Source organism: Peromyscus maniculatus, chromosome 4 (assembly GCF_049852395.1).
Source record: "Peromyscus maniculatus bairdii isolate BWxNUB_F1_BW_parent chromosome 4, HU_Pman_BW_mat_3.1, whole genome shotgun sequence".
NCBI classification, from domain to species: Eukaryota; Metazoa; Chordata; class Mammalia; order Rodentia; family Cricetidae; genus Peromyscus; species Peromyscus maniculatus.
The window spans coordinates 82,429,640-82,450,113 of record NC_134855.1 but is presented as its reverse complement, the minus strand read 5'-3'; the positions used below and the strand labels follow the sequence as shown (position 1 = coordinate 82,450,113).

The 20,474-nt window shown below is 36.8% G+C and overlaps 1 protein-coding gene across 9 annotated transcripts in view; it reads right to left on the bottom strand.

The window, feature by feature from the left end:
- Dcdc1 (doublecortin domain containing 1) overlaps positions 1-20,474 on the bottom strand; it is a 404,056-nt gene that overhangs the window by 355,811 nt on the left and 27,771 nt on the right. For 7 of the 9 annotated variants that reach the window (XM_076570234.1, XM_076570233.1, XM_042275862.2 and 4 more), the window contains exons 2-4: positions 8,105-8,375; positions 6,775-6,928; positions 6,161-6,323 (exon numbers count right to left, since the gene is read on the bottom strand). In XM_076570234.1, the coding sequence (XP_076426349.1) occupies positions 6,161-6,323; positions 6,775-6,928; positions 8,105-8,157 (370 nt within the window). In that variant the 5' untranslated portion in view covers positions 8,158-8,375. Of the gene's footprint in view, positions 1-6,160; positions 6,324-6,774; positions 6,929-8,104; positions 8,376-20,474 lie in introns of those variants that run through there. The other 2 variants (XM_042275867.2, XM_076570236.1) reach the window with 2 other exon arrangements.

Below are 20,474 nucleotides of genomic sequence, written 5' to 3'. Positions count from 1 at the left end.
TCTGGAATCTTAGTTATATTTATAACATTTATAAGTTAAAAGATCAGTGAAAAGATCTGGAATCTTAGTTATATTTATAACATGCTATCCTCAATCCCTTGTTTTCTATGTGTCTGTTTTCTACAAGGGATTTATAAACATTTGGTTTTCAAGCAACTTGTTTTCATTAGAAAATAATTTTTGAAATCTAGGGATTTTAAGGTATGATTACCTCTATTTGTAAATAAAGACTAGGCCAGTTTACCCACAGCCACAGTTGAGGGATGAAAATTGTTCAGATCAAGTGATTTCAAGTCCATTGTTTGTCCCACTAGACAGTAGTGTGTGTCTCACATTCTCCAAGATGTCTGAAACTTCCAAACTAAACAGTTTGAAAGGCAAACCACTCTGGAAAAGTAGCTATCAAATACATAAATTAATTTTCATGGTAAGTAAGAAAGGTGGCACAGGCCAAGAACTTTCTAACAGATTTGATTTAAAGGGTTCTGGAAAAATGTGTCTGTTCTAGAATTTTCTTCTTCTGTTGTTTTCAAGACACTTTATTATTACTATACCAAACTGTATTTTCTTTATAGCACTTACATTGTAGACAAGTGCCATATTTAGTTTGTTATTCCTTTATTTTCTATGTCATCTACCTCATGTAATCAAAGCTTCATGAGACCACTGTCTTATTGATACTACTCTTCAAGTCTTGGGTCAATGTCTGGAACTTTGTAGGGACTCTAAATATCTGTGGAAAATGTACAGAATGAAGGAGAGTCTTCCTTTTGCTAACACCAATCCTTCTACTTTCTTACGTGGGGATCAATGGGTTTTTGGGTGGAGATTTTTGTGTGTCTGTGTATCTTTCTCAGCTGTATTTGGGGAGCTGAGCTCATTGTCTGTGCTCTCCCATGTAATACTTTGAGGTGATAAAGACTATTTACAAGTCTCCTGAGTTACTGTCCTAGTGAGAATTAATGTTTCTCAGAAGCGTTGCAGAGGACAAAATAAAATCCTCTAAAATGACTAAGTTCAAGTGTGGCTGAATATCTAGAAATGATTGGATTTCTAAGAAGCTAACATGGGTTGGGGAAATGGCTCATTTAATAAAGTGCTTGCCAAACAAGCATGAGGACCTGCGTTTGATTCCCAGTATCCATGCCAAGTCTGGCATGGTGGCTCACTGATGACCCCAGAACTGGGGAAGTAGAAACTGAATGTGGATCCTTCAGGCTCATGGGACAGCCAGTCTAGCCAAAGAGTTCAGTGAGAGATCTTGTGTCAAAAAATAAAGTGGATGGTGACCAAGGAGGACACTTGACATTGACCTCTCTTCTACAAAATATGACAGAACATTTCATTATTGACGCAGATATGAGAAAAAGTGTTATGCTGCTATTTATAATGTGTCCTGTGTGTCATGGAATCGAAATATTTCCAAATCATCAATAATTAAAATGATGAGAATCCATCATTTCACTGACATTTACTTCTACATGAAAAGCTGGCCTGTTTTTCATGCACATACATACACAGAGAAAGAGTTTTTAAAGTTAACATGATATTTATATCATAAAAGCCTATTTATGATATATTATGGAATTTTCCCAGAGAAACCCAGAATGGGGACTCATAATCTAAGAAATGATTTACATTTCAACAATGCACTTGACTACTTATGCTAAATAAGGTTCAGATACCAAATGAGTAAGGAAACAATTAGACTTACACAGTGTTGGGTTTTGGAACCACAGATAATATAATATACTCTGATGTGAGAGTAGAGAGTGTATTATATTTAATGCTCATAACTGAGTGCTTGGCATACACAAAACATCATTTAGAGTGTGCAGGTAGCAATAGGTTCGCAATTATTTATTAGACAATCATGACTTATGTATAAACACACAACTTAGTATTCCATGAAAATACTAAGTATTTGAGTGTTTCTCAATGACTTTGCATTTGACAGTGTAAGAGATGCTTCCATACATACACACATATGCTTCCATTTTCCTATCACCTAGAGGCACCTTTTGGTTTTCTGCAAGTGACTTCAAATCCACATTCATTTATACATACTTACTAAAGATTTTAAGAGTTGGAATGGGAAATGTGTGAAATATATGACTTATCTAATATATATATACTATTCAAAGAAAACAATGAAAAGACTATGGGAAAACTAAGCCCAACTCTGAATTAAGGCATAGTAACCCTACAGGTACATGTCACAAAGCCTACAGTTAGCTTTGGCAGAATAAAGCACCATTGGAATCAAACTCACTAGACATAAATAATGAAACAATAATGCAGGATTCCATGTTCATTAAACTAATGCATTTTTTGAAAAACAAAATATGACAGAACATTTCATTATTGACGCAGATATGAGAAAAAGTGTTATGCTGCTATTTATAATGTGTCCTGTGTGTCATGGAATTGAAATATTTCCAAATCATCAATAATTAAAATGATGAGAATCCATCATTTCACTGACATTTACTTCTACATGAAAAGCTGGCCTGTTTTAAATGTGCTCACACATATTCTTGTCAATCACAAGCTGTCACAGCAAATTATTTCATTTGGTAGATCACATGGCAGCTCACAGAAAATCTCCAGGTTTAAATATAGATCTTAGGTATAGTACCGAGAACTCCTTTCATGGTTATTTTCCCCCGTGACTACATCTTCCAGCCTGTAAGGGATATGCAGTCATACCCATAATACTCAACCTTCACTCTCCTTAAGAAAGCTCAGGGCAGAAAGGAATTGCTATAAATGATAGCTCTGGGAGCCAAATAGCAGAGTACCATATCTAAAGAGGTGAAAACACAGGACGACAAACTCTTACAGTCAGATTCCACACAATAGAACTTGGCCCAATCCTCTTTCTAATACCTAAGTCATACCAGGGCACTGCCTGTAACTTTAGCAGATATTAAGTAGATGAACTCTTAAAAACCACATGGATTGGATACAGGAATTTTTCTCTTTACTGACACCAAGCAGATGCTATGAAAAACTGAATAAAATCTAAACAATATAACCAGAACTTGTTTAAAGGCCTCTTTCTGATATGATCATTAATAAATATCAGAACTGCCCCATGATGGAATTAAAAGAGCTAGTAAGACATCTTCATGAATAATCTTTATATAAAACATTTCTATTTTTATGATTTTTCCATTTTTTCTTTTTTTTAAAAAATCTTCCATCCTAATCTCTCTGATTAGGTATTCAATTCAAAATACAGGAAATAGTTTAATTCTACATTTTAACAGGAAATGCTTCCAGTCAGTCTTGCCCTTGGCATGACCTCTAAATGACCACTCTGCATTCTGAGGTGTGTGGACAGCTCTCTTAGTCATTCACAGGCAGTAACACTGGCTGTCAGCAATGATACTCAAAGGGACAATGAACAGTGCAAACCATCAGACAAGTGCTGGGGCTTTTTTCTTAGTAAATTCGGGGTTACTTTCCATAAGAGACAATTTTCACTACCTATACTGATTTTCTAAACCTTAGTAAGAACCAATAAAATATAGAAATATAATTGCCAAAATAGTATGCTGACTTATTTGACCTTCTTGTGGGAGAAATAAAATGATAAATATTTTTCCTGGGAGAATCCATTTGACATACACTGTTGAATTGTGTTTCTATTACTAAGTATTCACATTATGACTTACAGACCTTGTTAAGCTCTGCAAAGTCCTGGCACTCTACCCCTGCGCCAGGGCTAAACACAGAGTAGGCACACAATAAAAATACTCATTGGCTTAAGTTTTTATTGAATTGAAGTAAACTGAATTTAAATCAGAGATGAAAGAATGGATAAAAATTAAAAGTAGCTAGACAACTCTCAGCCCTTACTTCCATCTCCTCTGATCTGGCTGGTTCCTTGCAGGCACCTAGAAATCTCCTATAGGCTGCTGCGGGAATGAAAGTAAGTTAAAACAATGCCAGGTCACCGACTGGTGCCTCTGTGCTGACTGTCTCTAAATCACACCTGCAGCTGAGAAGGCTGTGTCACTAACACTGACGCTGGCCAGGGTGGCTTTCCTGTTTGCCCTCAGCAGCGCTTTGCGTCTCCTCATGCTAAGCTTGTTTTCTGTTTTCAATGTCATTCATACATGGTTTATTTTTACAGTATACCTGTAAGTTCAGCACCACCCTGTGTGTGTGTGTGTGTGTGTGTGTGTGTGTGTGTGTGTGTGTGTGTGTAAAAGCATTTATGTTCTCAACATTTTGAAAGTAACCAAATGTCAGTGTTTGTCAGGCTTATCTGTGAGAATAATTAGATGGTGGCTTTCCCCCTTTGTACTTATCCTACATCTTTTTAACGGACATGTGATGTGCTAGTCTGTGTCCAAGCTCACCTACAATTTCTTCTCTCAACAGACAAGACACATCTGCCACCTGCTCTGCTCCGTGTCCCAGTAACAACTGTCGAGTAGCATAAAGATTGATTATCAGTCAAAAACCATTGCACAACACCAGATTTTGGTGGGTTAAGCTTGCTGATCCAGCAAGAGATGGTGTGAAATTTTCAGGAGTGTGTGCCAACATTTTGGTGCTGAAAGAACAGCAGTGCATGTCACAGAGAAACACAGCCAAAGATGAGCGGACAAAGCAGACAAGTTTGTTGTTGTTGCTCTGGACTTGGCTTTTAAAAAGGATAAAATGAGGAAGGGAGAAGAAATTAGCTTGTACATTTAAAAACCATCCACCAGGAATCGTTAAAAATGTGACATCATAATTTTGTGCATACATGTCCAGGAATTTTTTTCTCTTAGTTTACCTACAGAGATAATCTTTATATGTCTCTTTTGTGATACCATTATTCACTAGAAGTGAGAATTTCTTATCTTTATAAAACTAATCAAAGATTTTAGTGCAGAGATAATGCATAAATATATGAAGTTTTTAAAATTATGGAAACATTTGCCTATCAAACTGTTTTGTGTAAGCAAATGTTTCTTTGGATATAAAATAAGACAACCACTGTCTAAAGTTAAAGCAAAATCTGAAAGCATGTGAATCTGCATCATTGCACAGTGAGTGCTATGCCAAAAGCTCCCTTTATAGGTGCCACAGTGTCCCAATTTAAGAAACTGCTTGTTTCTGATGATCAAGTGTTACTAACATGATAAAAAATTCTAGTGTCATCTCATACAGTAACATTAATGTGTGGGGGACTTCCATCGTCTCCTCGATAATGAACTCTAGAATTAGTTTTCTTTGGTTCATACACTCACTGTCTAGGCTTGCCTTTGCTCCCCCAACTTTATAGGAGTGGCAGAGAAATTGCTTCTAATGTGGTATCAGAGCATCAGGGGCACAGCATTCAGACACACTGGTTCTTACAATGAGGCTGTCTCTTCCATTACCTAAAGCCCATTGTGTGGAACACTGGATAACGAGCTCTCCGTACAACATGCTTGGAAGAAGGATTGAAGATGCTGCTACTTTCCTTTCTTTTTTTAAATGTGTTATTTCATGTTGAGAAAAGGGTGTTTTTTTATTGTTAGAAAATCTTCACATATCCGAAATCTTAAATATAAGGACATGGGAGAAAACCCTGAGCAGAAACTTTGTCTGAGATTTTATGTATAAATACATAAATATAAATATTTAGAGGTTAAAAAATTAAATTGAGCTGTAGCATTTACTTTATGAATAATGTTACTGGGAGACTCACATGTTCATAAAATTATTTGTTCATTACTTGCCACAATTTCTTAATTATGTTAATGCCATCTGAAAAAAGACCAAGAGTGTAAGTGAAAAGATGATCTTGGAAACTCTGAACTATTTTCTGAGAGCATACATCTAATGAATTATGTCTGCTGAGTGTCACAGAAACTAAACAGTAAATTCAATAATCTCTGATTTAATTTATTATATTTTCACCATTTAACCTCCTGCAGGCTCCCTAATGTCTATTCAGATCTATATTAAATTAAGCACCAATGCTAATGAAGGGCAATAAACGTGGCTGTCAGTGGATTTTTCTTTCATTAAGCACATTATCCTCTTACTGAGCTGTAAATGCGTAAACATTAGTTTTGTTAAACCATGCAAAAAAGACAGGAAGAAAATCATTTTTTAATTGCACTCCTTAAGCAATTTATTGTGGAGGAGTTTGGTATTTCTTTTTCCTTTTTACCTCTAACTGTTTTGAACGGATCTAAAAAGGGCTCTCCTGTTGAAACATAAACGCTGGCTTCATGGGGTATATCTTCAGGTTCGAGGGCTTCTGTGCCGTCTGCCAGGAACACTCGTCGAGCGGCCATGTTCAGATTCAGCTTGTGTGTGCACGCTTCCAGCAACTAGAAGAAAGTCACAGGTACGACACAGTGACTTACAAAGAAAACAGCATATGCCCACAGAATAAAAATAGAAGGCCAACTGCGTCACATATCAGACTCAGGAACTCAATCAATGCTGTGACTGTTTCCCAGCATTTGAAAATGTGGAAACAAAAAACAAATCAAATGGGAAAACTATCTCATTATTGTCTAGTTTTATTTATAAACATTCTGTGCTTTAATAACTCTCCAAAATGCATAACCATTGTATGTGTTTAATTAATCTGCTTAATTACTAACCACAGTGTTATGTTTACTTTAAAGAAAGAAGCAGTAAAACTCCTATGACTATATAAGCAATGTACAGGTTCAGATTCACACAAGATTTTAACACAATAATTGTCTTTCATATTTGTTTGTATTATAAAGAGAATAAGAGATAAATAATTGAAAATGTTGGGATATTAGTTACCAAGGCGATGGTTGGTGCAGTAACTTTGGCAAAGGCTGTTCCAGATCCATTTTTGTAAGCTGTCACCTTAATGACTCTTGGTTGAAGTTCATATCTCTGAGACAATCCTTGGCAATTATGGGGTGGCCTCAATTTTAGAGAGGACTCTGATGATCTAAAAGAAAAAAAAAACCACAAAACTTGATGTGTGTTAATTACTTAAAACTTTTTAAAAAATGCTATCTCACAATTCTCTAATAGAAGCCCTTAAAATTGTTCCTACAAATAAGAAGATCCCACAACAAAACTTTTGATACATTGAGATCAACATTGTTTCAGTATCCAAACACACAATAGGATGTTTGCCAAGGCTGTTCCTCTCTCAGAATGAATCGTTCTGGCCATTTACTAGTAAAACCCCAGAGCATTCTTTTTTAGATTATGGACATGAAGAATTAGAGCCAGTCAGACACCTGCCATGTTTTGACAGCCAAAACAATAGGAGGGGCTTAATATCATGGGATGTTAAATGGCTAAGATTTTTCCACAAGTGTTTGCACTTATGAAAGAAAGTTCAATTTTTAATGGATATGAGAAACTCAAATAGGTTTATTATGACAAAAACTTGAATTCAAAAGCTAACTTTATTGCCTATATTTTTACAATCTCAAATTGGGAGGGAGCAGTAAGAGTTAAGATTTCTATGTTTTTATCATCAGTCAAAACTAGTTTTGATTTTTTTCAAAAGTACATGGTAAACTGCCAAAAAATTTCATTCAGAATTCTCTAATAATTTTCATTTACAAGGCTATTAAAATCAACATTTTAAAATAAAAACTTGAAACAAATTAAGTTAAAACTACAGTCTACATGTCTACTCAAACACCTAAAAGCAGTGGAAGTCTCAGGGCCCTAGTTTTCATCTTCACCCCCTTTTCTTCTGCTCATTACCTCTTGAGTTAACAGTTTATGCTACTCTAAAAATATATGTACTAGATGGTTTTATAACTACACTTCTGTCTGATTCTGCTCCAAAATATTGGTTAAATACCAAATTTACATTTCTATTTCAAATAAATGTCTTTTAAGCAAAGACTCTGCCTCCAGCATTCTTTTCAGTTTTTGATGACCCAGGTTGAAGTATATCTCATGATTTCGAATATGTAATTAGCAACATTCTGACTCCAGTGTAGTCAAAGTAAAAATCCAGTAACAACAGAAAACAGAACCCCAATCCAAATGATACGCTATGTTTCAATGTCTGAAACAGTCAACGGAATTACTATAAATTCTGGTCAAATAAAAGAGCTTCACCAGTTGGTTAAAAAGAACAGCGAATGGCTTTGATTACCTCGGCTGACCCGCTGGCACACTGACAGGTCTGTTTCTCTTGGATGGCGACATAAAACAAGAATTGTTTTTACTCTTGGATCTGCAGCTATCTGGGTTTGATGATTCTTCTTGGCCGTGATCTGATGCTGTTTGATGTGTAGAACAATCTTGAAGGCCTGACCCTTCTGATACAGCCGCTGAATGCAAAAGTCTGTTGGGGCCAAGCTGAAGCTGCAAACAACCGTCAGTAGTTTTAATAACAGCTTTTTGCCTGGTTTGACATAAACTCCCTAAAAGAAACAGGACATGGAGGAGTACAATGAATCTATTGTAATGACTTATTAACATCTACCATGCAATAAATGCTGTGAGCTATTGGTTAGACAAAGTGCTACTCTGTCCGGATTTTGAGGCTTGTAATGTTCCCAGAGGGAAGGCAGTATTTGCAACTTCCCTTTACACATAAGTTGAAAATCAGAAAGGTTAGGTAAACATATATGTCATTAGCAGAGACAGGGTAGGAGCTTGGACCCAACCCTGCCCTAACATTGAGCTTCGTTGTTTTATTCAGTTAAACTAAAGGAATTTGTATAATGCTTAAAATTTGTAATTTTATGATTTACTTTATTAAAAATGAGCAATCTAAATACTAGAAAATATTTAAAGAGATGTGGTCCCCACATGCATAAAACTTGCAAACTATCCCTCAGTCATGAATATATTTCTAAAGGAATTATGAATGTATATTTCAATGGGCAAAAGCAATTTAAGAGAGCTGGCTTAGCATGAGTGAGAATATGGTTGATAGGAACTGCAGAGATTATTCAGCAGTTAAGAGTACTGGCTGCTCTTCTAGAGGACCTGCACCAACATGGCAGTTTACAACCATCTGCAGTCCTGTTCCAGGAGATGCCTTCCTCTGGCCTCTTCAGACATCACGCATGCACATGGTGCACAGACATACAAGCACACAAAACACCCATACATCACATGTCTCAGAAACTGGGACAGGTGGCCACCCATGCCCCAGTATTCAAGGTAAATGAGTAGCATTGAGAAGAACGGGAATGTGTAGACATAGGGCCATATGACCTGGGGTGATGTGGAAATATCAAGTCACAATGGTGAGACAGGTATAGGGTTTTCTGGTTCAATCAGATTGGACAAACTTTGGCATACTTCAGAACACCCAGCTGTTGGAGGATGGAGGCATAGAAGATGCTATGGTCTTACAGAGGTCTGACACACCTGTAACTGGGAGGACTCAAACATCTACCAAGTCGGTCTCTGTTCTTCTGAAATGACACTAGTGTTAGTCAAGGTTCTCATATATACATATGTATATATGTATGTACATATGTATATATGAGAACCATATATATGTGTGTACGCATATATATACACACATACATGTAACACACACATATATATGAGAAATAATATGTACATATGTGTATACATGTCACATGTGTATATGTATGTGTGTATATAATATGTTTATATTAATTATAAATGTGGGATTTATTAGAATGGCTTACAGGCTATCTTCCAGCTAGTCCAACAATAGCTGTCTACCAATGGAAGGCAAGAATCTAGTAGTTGTTCAGTCCACGAGGCTGGATATCTTAGTTGGTCTTCAATATGTGCCAGAATTCCCAAGAAGCAGGCCCTAATGCCAGTTGAGGAATAGATTTGCTAGTGAGAGTGTGGGCAAGCAGGCAAAGACAGAGCAAGCTTCCTTTTCTTCATATCCTTTATATGGGCTGAGGTAGATCGTCCCACCTCAAAAGTTCTGAATTAAAACTGTAATTTCCCACTTCAAATCTGGATTAGAAGTGGGTCTTCCCACTTCAAATGATTTAATTAAGAAAAATTCCCTCACAGGTGTGCTCAGACATTTGGGTTTTAGTTAATTCCAGATGCAGTCAAGTTGACAACCAAGAATAGCCATCTCAACACTGCAACTTTGGGGGATTATGTACTAAAATTATTTTCATCTAATTATGATTCTAGTATGGTAAAGACAGTAAATTAAATGACTTGGTAAGTGATAAAACACAATTACATTTAAATAAGTGTGTCAGTAATATATTTATTTATGACTTGATTTTCCCAAGGATTTATATCTAAAGGTAGAGAAAGGGTAGTTGATAATAATGGTATTTCTTCTCATTGTCTCTATTTTAATAACATTAGTGAACCTTATTGGCTTATCATAGCAATTTTAGGGAAACTAAATTTTTAAAAAAAATATTTTTTAGCCTCACAGTTACTGATTTCCACCACTAGTACTTCCATGACATCCTCCAGATCTCTCAGCAGTCATTGAAATGCAGGACCTTTTATAGCACTAATTTGAAGTTCTTTAAACCAATGGCATTTATCCAGGTAATCTATGACCATCATTGTCCTTCCTTCAAGAAACCCTCAGTTTTAATCTGAACCCAGGACTTATTTTCTACAGCCATTTCCATTAAAATAATTATGTAATAGAAGACCAAAATGTTTAAACTAGTATTTATACACACAAATTTACATTGCTAATTGTTCTTAACTGTAAAGAAGACATCCTGGTTACTGTAGGAAGAAAGTCATGGATCAGGTGCATAAAAAGGCTTCATGGGGTGGAGGGGGTTTTGGCACCTAAGTCCTGCACATGGGGCTGTAAGCTAACTGATGCGGGTGCTGGAAACTCAATTCAGATCCTCTGGAAGAGTAGAGATGTTCTGAACTGTTGAGCCATTCTTTCCAGGCCAGAGGTTAGAATTTTAACAGGCTTGGTCTTGTACAGGTCTTCTGTGGGTAACCAGTTTCTGTGAGTTCATGTGTGCAAAAGCCAACTCACGTCCAGACAACAGTGATTCACAACACTCCTCCCATCCTCTGACCCTTGTACCCTTTCCACTCACTCATCCATGACATTCTCTGAGCCGTTGGAGGGAAGCAGAGTCACTCTTCTTTAGGGAGGTGACTACTGGCAGGTTGCCCTCGCCCCGGTGGATTTCCCACACCCTTGTGCATATGGGCAGCACTAATTGGACTCAGTAGGTTAAAAATAAATAAGATAAAAGTAATTAGAATAATCAGAAAAAATAACCTTAATTGTACGAAATGGTTAGGGATACAGCTCAGAGTAAAGCACTTGACTCATAAGATTAAAGTTCTGGGTTTGATCTTAAACACTGAGGGAAGGAGGAGGTGGGGTGCAAGAATTTGTATACTGCTATGTTTGCTTACAAGCTTATATGACTTGAGGTGATTTTCTCCACCCGTAGAAGAGTGAAAACCCCTGCTTTTATATCTTTCCACTTTCAAGAGAATTCAAGCAGTGACTTGAATGCAGAAATTGGTCTTTGCCAACTACAGCATTGTGTAAAAGTGCATCACATAATGCCACTTACAAAAAGTGATTTAAGAAACAGAATATTGAAAAGTTTAAGCCAAAAATCCACACCAGACAATGTTCATTATTGAACTAACCATTATTCCTCCTATTTTCCTTAGATACAAAACTTCAGTCATACTGGGGAACTCAGGCTCCTAGTGTGCTCATGGAAGATGCCCTCTGATCAGCATCAGGAGGCAAATGCCCGGTGGTCTAGAACCCACAAGGAAATTCTATTTCCCGTCTCCCCGGCAGATTACATAATGTGTTTTTATATGATCTTAGCCAATGTGACGCCCTCCAGGCATAGTTCTTTTTGTTTGGTGGGTTTTGGTCATCCACTTGTCCCTCTTTCTTTCAGATACTGTTGAGTGAACATGTGTTGATCTATCTTGCAGGCAGGATGGGCCAAGTAACCAGTGTTCTGAGGATTTCTGGGGAAAGCATGAAGTCTTTATTATAACACCACAGAACCACTAAAGTTAACACTGTAGTTATTATGTGACATTCTTCAGTGAGACAAAAAAAAACTTCCTCATTTTAAAAGTCACTTTCAGCTGAATTTTCTATAATTATCCCCTTGGATTTCTACTACCTTCATTAAGGAGAGTACATAAAATAAAATGCAAATTTAATGTAGTACATGGGTAATTATCTCAATTACACTTCCTTTGTTTTTAGTTTTATTAATATTGAATTAATTAAAGGATAAAATGTAAACCAATCTGTTCATTACTAAAAATCCAACTTTCATTTAGTCAAAAACATTTCAGGGGAAATTTCAGCATAAGCATAAAATGACAGGGAGGTTTTTTATCCTCCTCCCCTTTGAAACACAAAGCATCCTCGGCAAATTCAGATTTCTATAGAGTAAATCTGCATGTGGCTAATAATTCTATTCACCAGTGAGAAGTGTGGCCACTTTGACAGACTGTGGTTCAATAACAAATGTGCAGGTCTAACTTATCCCAGAGTTTAGATGTGAATTCAAGAGAAGGATGATGACAGTCGCCAGGGATTGTTCTTGCTGTCACTGCATCCCAGTGTTCCCTGTCAAAATGTCTCTTTTTCTTATACAGAAGCCACAGCATTTTTATGGATAGCAATTACTTACAATATACAATGAAGTACATCAAATCTAACAACCACTCTTTAGCCCTTCATTATTTGGTAGAGTCTTTGTTAAATGTATCAACCATTTTCATCTAAATTATTTATTTATACTATATATTTGACAAGCATATATTTCTTGCTTTATATTCCAATGGCATTTAAACATTCCTAAGGGCTATATATTTTTTTTAATTATCATTGTAAATCTTATCTTTATCCTATTATCACTTTAATGGTAATTAAACTCTCTAATTGGAATATATTCAAGTAAGAGTACATAAATATCAAGGAAAATGACCATGAGTATGCTTGATAATACACCACACACTTAAAACACTGTAATGTAAGCAATAAATGAACAGGTTAAACATTTGTTTAATCATTTTTTAATAAAACCTCTGGCATGCACAAAGCACAAAGATTCATTAAACTTCATCTTGCCCTCCTCTAAGCTTACTTAAACAAACAGCCTCCAGAGATACAAGTAATATCCTTCAAATTTTCTGATAAGATGTTATTTGAACATCATAGAAAGTGAATAATTCATGATAATAATAAAAGTGTGGAGTTCTATGTAGAGTTTATTTCCAACTCTAGAAGAAAAGCATAAACCTAGTGCAGCCTGGCATGTAGATGAAGCTTCTACAGAAGAGCAAGTTTAGACTACCTTATATCACACTTTACAGCATGCAAACTGCAGGAAGAGGAACATGCCTTACCCATTCATACCGCTGGTTGCTTTGATTGACAAGGACACTCTGAGCAAGAAAAGTTCCTAAGATTAAGGTGTGTGTTTCCTTATGTTCAAGGGAATAACACATTCTACGTAAAAGGAAAAAGAGTGACTTTACCTGTATTAAAGTACAAAGAGATAAAAATAAGGTACCCCTTATATCTAAAGCTGGGTGAGGCTATATATACTTCTTATAACTTTTCCCAGAATGTGAATTCCCCAAAAGGAAGTTATCTAGTGGGGTTTTTGTTGTTGTTGTTGTGCTTTAAAGGAAACAATATACTAATGTCTAGTACTGTCAAGATTTCTTTAAAAGGCTTGAAGGAAAAAGTCTGAACAAAACTATGAACTGAGGAACATGTAGCTTGGACAACAGTGAGTACAGAGCCATGTTCTGCTCTTGCTGTCCGCATCTCCGCTCTGCCACTCAAGTCATCATGGAAGTCGATAGCTCCTTTTTGGAATGATGAGGTTACTATGTGTAAGCTGTCCCTAGAACAGTGATACATTCAAATGTTTATATTTCAGAGAAGCCTCATCACAATTGAAATATTCAAGATAATTAAGATAACATTTTAAAAAGTGACCACAACGATATTAGTGTCCTTGAAATAAAAAAAATAAAGAGTAGCCTAAATAATCTTCAGTAAAACAGTGTACCCACTTAGGTCCTCAGTTAAAGTACTAAAGGAAATTTGCCTCCTCAGGGGATTGAGGAAGTCAGTAACACACCGAGCTTCCAGAGCATAAGACATGGTGTAACTTTCTATTAAGAAATTCCTAGCAGGGCTGACAGCTAAAGATCATTAAAGCAAAATACATTATATGTGGGATAGTAGATATTGCTTAAGATACTCTCTAAAACTTTTAGATGCAATTGTAATTTGGAATTACAGAAGTACCTTCTATGTATATGGTGAAACTGTCCTGGGTATCTGCTAGTAATAAACTACTGTTTGCGTCATCTATGTCTGAAAAGCTGGTGCCATGTTCTGGGTCAGTTGGGAATATATCAGACCACAACTGAACAGGAAAAGCCTCCTATTGCAGATGCCTGAAAAGTCACTGAGAAGTAGCCAAGTGTTCTCCAGTCTCTAACCTCCAAGTCATAAAATGAGAGGAGAGGATGTGACCACACTGACACAGCTTGGTGGGAGTGGGATCCAGAGCACCAGCTTTGTTACAAACAAACGTGGATGGAGTGGGAGCAGAGGAACACAGACAGAGCATCAGAATGAAGCTGGATATGAAAATAGAACAGAAGATAAACAAGCAGCCTTAGAAAATAGTGGGGAAATAAAGAGGTTTGCCATAGTACAGCCACTATAAATGCACTTAATATGTATTTTGTAAAGAGTTCAATGTGTTAATTAGTGGGAAATTGTGAAGTGTATAAGTAAAAATATATTATCATACTTTAATAATTATCTCTCATAAGTGACAACAAAGATTTCAGGAGAAAGGTGGTAAGAAAAACAAGAGCGAGACGAGAAGCTTAACCTCAGTCAGGGTACGATGTCTTTCCTCACAGAGAAAGCCACCTCTCTGGTAATCACAGTAACATCAAGAGGTTGTAGGTTACCATCAACCTTTATGAGTGTGACCCCTTTTGGGTTGAAGCTCAGTGATTTTCTTTATCATGAGGGTAACAGAACTGTGGGTATTGTCTCCAACCTTCCATTCCAGGTACATCATTATTAAAGGTGATGTAAGGGGCAAGTGCAACAGAAAAGCAGTTATGATTTAAACAAGGGAAAGGAAATACCTAGAGAAACAGACAGCAAGAGCATGTCCCACAGAAGAAGCACAGACACAGGACAACAGATAAGGCCAGTGTTAAAGAGAGCTGCACTCCGATGAAAGGGGCCAGGTGGGGACCATAGAAGCTGGAGAGATGAAAGTGCATTTGCCTCTACCAGAAAAAAAAAGTGTCTGAAATTGCTCAAAAAAATAATTGGAGGGAAAAGTAAATGTGATACCAGTTTGAAGTGGAAAATTAGAAAAAGTACAATTTTGTTGTTGCTTTTGTTTGTTTTTTTGTTTTTCGAGACAGAGTTTCTCTGTGTAGCTTTGTGCCTTTCCTGGATCTTGCTCTGTAGACCAGGCTGGTCTCGAACTCACAAAGATCCACCTGGCTCTGCCTCCCAAGTGCTGGGATTAAAGACGTGCACCACCACCACCTGGCTAATTAATTAATTTCATTTTTTTTTTTTTTGGAGCTGAGGATTGAACCCAGGGCCTTGCACTTGCTAGGCAAGCGCTCTACCACTGAGCTAAACCCCGAAAACGCACAATTTTTAAAAGCAATAAAAATGTGCATTGTACATTAGAATTCATTGTGTTAAATAAATCATCAATTTTCTCTTTTTTAATCAGGAAGAATATTATTGTGAGCATACCCTTGTTTCTGTAATATAACATTCAGGATACAGGGTGTGCACTTTTTAAAATGTATCTAGACATGTAGTGAGTACACTCTGTAAAGGACCTGTACTCTGCTGCATAACATCACAGCTCAGGAGATATCATATATGCCTTAGCATTAGCTGGAAGTCTAGGTTCTGGTGGATACCTTGCTCTAGACGAGTTCAGTGACCTGGGTCGGATGGACGTCTGAAGTCAGCACCAACAAAAGACTGTGACCACATGTTGTTCAAACAAGTGGCCCCAAATAGCTTGAGCTGTCTTTATTTATACAGTTTCAATGGTTTGCATGAATAAGTTGGCAACCAGTTTTTACTCCCTAAGTTTCTAAAAATGGTTACAATAATTACCAGTTTGTTCCTTGCTTCTTTTTCCTTTTGTCTCTCAACTCTCCAATTGGTAGCCATTACCTTTTTGATCTATAGCTTTATTGTCATAAGCATAAGCCGTTTTGCAAGTTACAAAGGAACTTTTCTAACTAGGCACACCTACAATATGCCCAGTAGGTAGCACATGCAGGGTGAGCATCATGCAAAGTGAGAGGCAGTTTTGTCTCTTGTTAATATTTACATTTGGTAGGGTCTGGGTTCTCACAATCAATTCACCAGTTAAAGCTGGATCAATCCATTCTACATTCTGTAATAGTCTATCTCCTCTGGGGATGTACCAGGTTTTCCATTTATCCTATAGGCAACACAACCTGCAAAGTTACTCTTAATAGTTGGCACTGCTTGTCCCTTGTCCTTATGTCCATCTCCCTTAACTTCTTGGGGTATTGGCACAGTTATTAGAAATGAGGGAACTGTAGGGTTTCTGATCCTGCTTCATTTTCTGTTTCTTGAATGTTCCCATTAACTCCTGATATCATCTATTTAATAGCATTTCTTTAAAACTCTTACGGTTAGCCTGATGGTGGTGGTGCATATCTTTAATCCCAGCACTGAGGAGGCAGAGGCAGGTAGACCTCTGTGAGTTCAAGGCCAACCTGGTCTACAGAGCAGGTTCTAGGACAGGTTCCAAAGCTACATAGAGAAACCTTGTCTTGAAAAACAAAACAAAATAAACAAAAACAAAAACAAAAAACCTCTTATGGTTAAAAATCATCCTTTTCAGAACAGTTATACAAATATGTAATACTAAACTGCATGCCCTACTGTGACTCATCAGGCCAGAAGTATGGCTAGCATAGTGAAAGCAAAAAGACACATAGCACATACATCCCCAGGGTCATGCTCTGAATTATGTAGTGAACTGTCCTCAGGTCCTTGCCAAGTGGGTCAGAGTCTCCAGGGACTTCCCTCTCAGGCATTGTTCCCTGAAGAAGTCACATGGCTCCCTCTGAAGTTCCACTTTTATCTCAATCTAATGACTCCAGGAAATAAGCAAATATCAAGTTGCAATAGGAAATAAGCATGCTTCAGTGTTTCTATGAGATGAGAGTGTTAAATTTATGAGACCTCTGCTGATTGCCTCATAGTCCCAGTTTTATATCTAACATAAAAACGACAACATCACATTTAGTCAGTCAATAGCTTATCAGCATTTGGCATGTATTTTAAAGTTTTACTAGAGATAGTTATGTTAAGCAAAATTAGTCAAACTTAAAAAAGACAAATACTATATTTTCTCTCATACAAGGAATCCAGATATTACAAACATGATAAGGAAGTAGAATGAGAATTACTATTTGAAAAGAGAATGGAGCCGGGCGGTGGTGGCGCATGCCTTTAATCCCAGCATTCGGGAGGCAGAGCCAGGTGGATCTCTGTGAGTTCAAGGCCAGCCTGGATTAGTAAGTGAGTTCCAGGAAAGGCGCAAAGCTACACTGAGAAACTCTGTCTCAAAAAACCAAAAAAAAAAAAAAAAAAAAAAAGGAGAGAGAGAGAGAGAGAGAGAGAGAGAGAGAGAGAGAGAGAGAGAGAGAGAGAGAATGGGGACCAGGGAGACTAGCAAGGGTAATAGAGATGTGTGGATATGATCAAAACAGGTTATAAGCATGCATGAAAACATCATAATAAAACCCATTCGTTTTTACAATTAATATATGCTTATAAAAAAATCACAAAATAAAGGAAAATATTTTTACTTCCCAACAGATAGGAACACTGGGGAAATGGCGTAGTCATCTCTGCTTTATGCTTCACGTAAATGCTGCAGAGGTTGGTGCAGCTGTGTTCAAATAAGTTTTTAGATATGTAAGTTTAGTCAAGTTAATGAAGTCTCTGGATCTTTGATTCCTTGTTAAATATTAGAAATGTTAAGACTACTACCTGCTTATATTTCTTTCAAGCTTGTTTTAAGAGTAAAATTGACAAATTGCAAGTTAAGGGCTAAGCAGAGTGACTGCATACAGCAAGGATTAACTGACATTATTTCAATGATCAATATAGTGACTGTCAGCAATTCAGAGAAGAACTCTAACACAGATGACAACCTTCATAACCCATCACATCTCAAGTCGTGATTTGCATCACTCCCCAAATTCTGAATGGACCCTGACAGACAACTTGCCATGTGCATGTTTCTCCTCTTTAGGATTCCATTGAAGCAGCTAAAACATTCCATGTACTTTGGTAAAGAAGATGAAATGTACTAGAAGATGGGTGTGTAGTTGATCCTGTTGTCTTCAGGGTAGCTTCAGGACACTGGGCCAGCTTTAGTTCACAGTGAAAGCAGCCTGAGCCACAGCTCTTAGTTTAGGATTTCCAGCTAAGAATGATGGATAGATATTATTTAACTTAGAAGTAAAATCCTCCAGGGTTTCACACTGAAGGTGTACTTCAATCACAATTTGTTATTAACAGATTCAGATGGAATAAACCTCTAAACAGTTCACATTATGTGTAAAAATGCACATAGGCTTGGAAGAGAGAGGAAAAGGAGGATAGACAGTTATATAAAAGTTTTTTAAAAATCTGTAAAGAGACAGTAAAAATAATATAAAAATAAACCACATGAAGATGGATATTACACAGAGAGTTTGGATTACATTGTCTTTGGGATTTTTTAACTGCAGAAAGACATTTGATTGTAAAGGCTGATGAGCTAAGACAATATTTTAAAGGTATCCTGACTTCAAAGTTTATGTCTAAGGTTACGTTGCTTTGGAAAAGAGTTCTGCTTTTGTTTCCACAGAAGATGAAAACCTGTGGGTTGCTTCCAGGCTAATGTGGTTTGATCAGCCAAGACACCCTTAAAGGGCTCTAATGACACCATGGCCCAGATCATCCAACATCCAAAGTCAGTTTCAAGGCAACTGGCTCAGAGAATACAGTGTCACAGACTGCTCCAGTCAGGACTTGACCATAATTCTTAATTTTCTCAGGATCCCCATAAAAATGCAGCGCCCACAACCAGCAGTAGTATGAGAAGCTATACCCAAATTCCCAAAATATTGTTTATGAATGTTTATTTTTATTTAAAGCAGGTTGATTATAAATGCAATCTCTTTCTAAAAAAGAAAAGGGATGACATTATAGATATGATAAAACAATGCTATGGATTTTAATTTATTGATACAAGTTGTAAAGCTAATTTTGTTATGCTGTATGTATATTTCTACCCTTAAGGTATTATGCTTATGCAGCTCATTTAAAAGTGTAATATATAATTAAGAAATACAGACTAATAGTCAACTATGATAATCAAACTTATAGTAATGTTAGTTAAGTTTTCTAGGTATACAGATAAATTTCAATTAGGTAGATAATCTTCAAACACTTCAAAGAACTACAGAATATGGCATTTAAAACATCTTAAAAACTTAGACGTTTCTGGACAATGAGACATGTCTGTTCCTGGCAGCACCAATTACTTCAAGGAAGATGCTGGGCATCAAAGACATTGCATATGGAGTTTATCTTCTTCTTGACAAAAATAGCCATTTGGGCAAGAAACTGCTCTTGCCTGGACTGCTGATAATATGTTATATAAACTGGACATAGGATGATGACCTCTGAACTTTGCAAGGCAAAATGGTTCTTCAGGTTCCTGTTTTGCAGAGGAGACTATCAAATATTCTACAGGACACAGGGAGAAGCAACTGAGAGACTGTAGGCCTATTGGCTAACGATGGATGCTCCAACATTGCAGAGGAACTTTGGATGACTGTTCAGGCAGGCAGCTCTCTGTCATTTCCAGAATTTTTGGAAGTTGCTTACAATACACTTCCTGCTTACTTAGTTAATATTATATCCTTCTGGGGTCTTTGATGTAGTTAAAGACTAAATAATTATAATTATAATTATAATTTTCCTTGCTTATGATAAAAGATAAATTAGATATGAAACTTTAGACTCACAAATATAGGATAGATGATAGAATATTTTCTTTAATTTTACAAAATACAAATAGACTAAATATTATAACTGTAATTCTTGCTTGATAACTGTTCTATTATATGTAATTTTACTATGTTAAAGTTAAAAACCTTCCTTTTTGATTAGAAAGAAAAGGGGAAGTGCTGTGGGATGTCTTTCTGTATGCTGTGAATATATGTTGCTCTGATTGGTTGGTAAATAAAGCTGTTTGGCCTATGGCAAGGCAGCTTAGAGGCAGGCAGGGAATCCAGGAGAGAGATAGGAAGAAGAAAGGCAGAGGTGGAAGAGACTTCATCCCACCATCCAGGGAGCAGCATGTAATGGTACACAAGTAAAGCCATGAAACACGTGACAACAGACAGATTAATAGAAATGGGCTTAGTTTAGTTATAAGAGATGGCTAGCAAGAAAATTG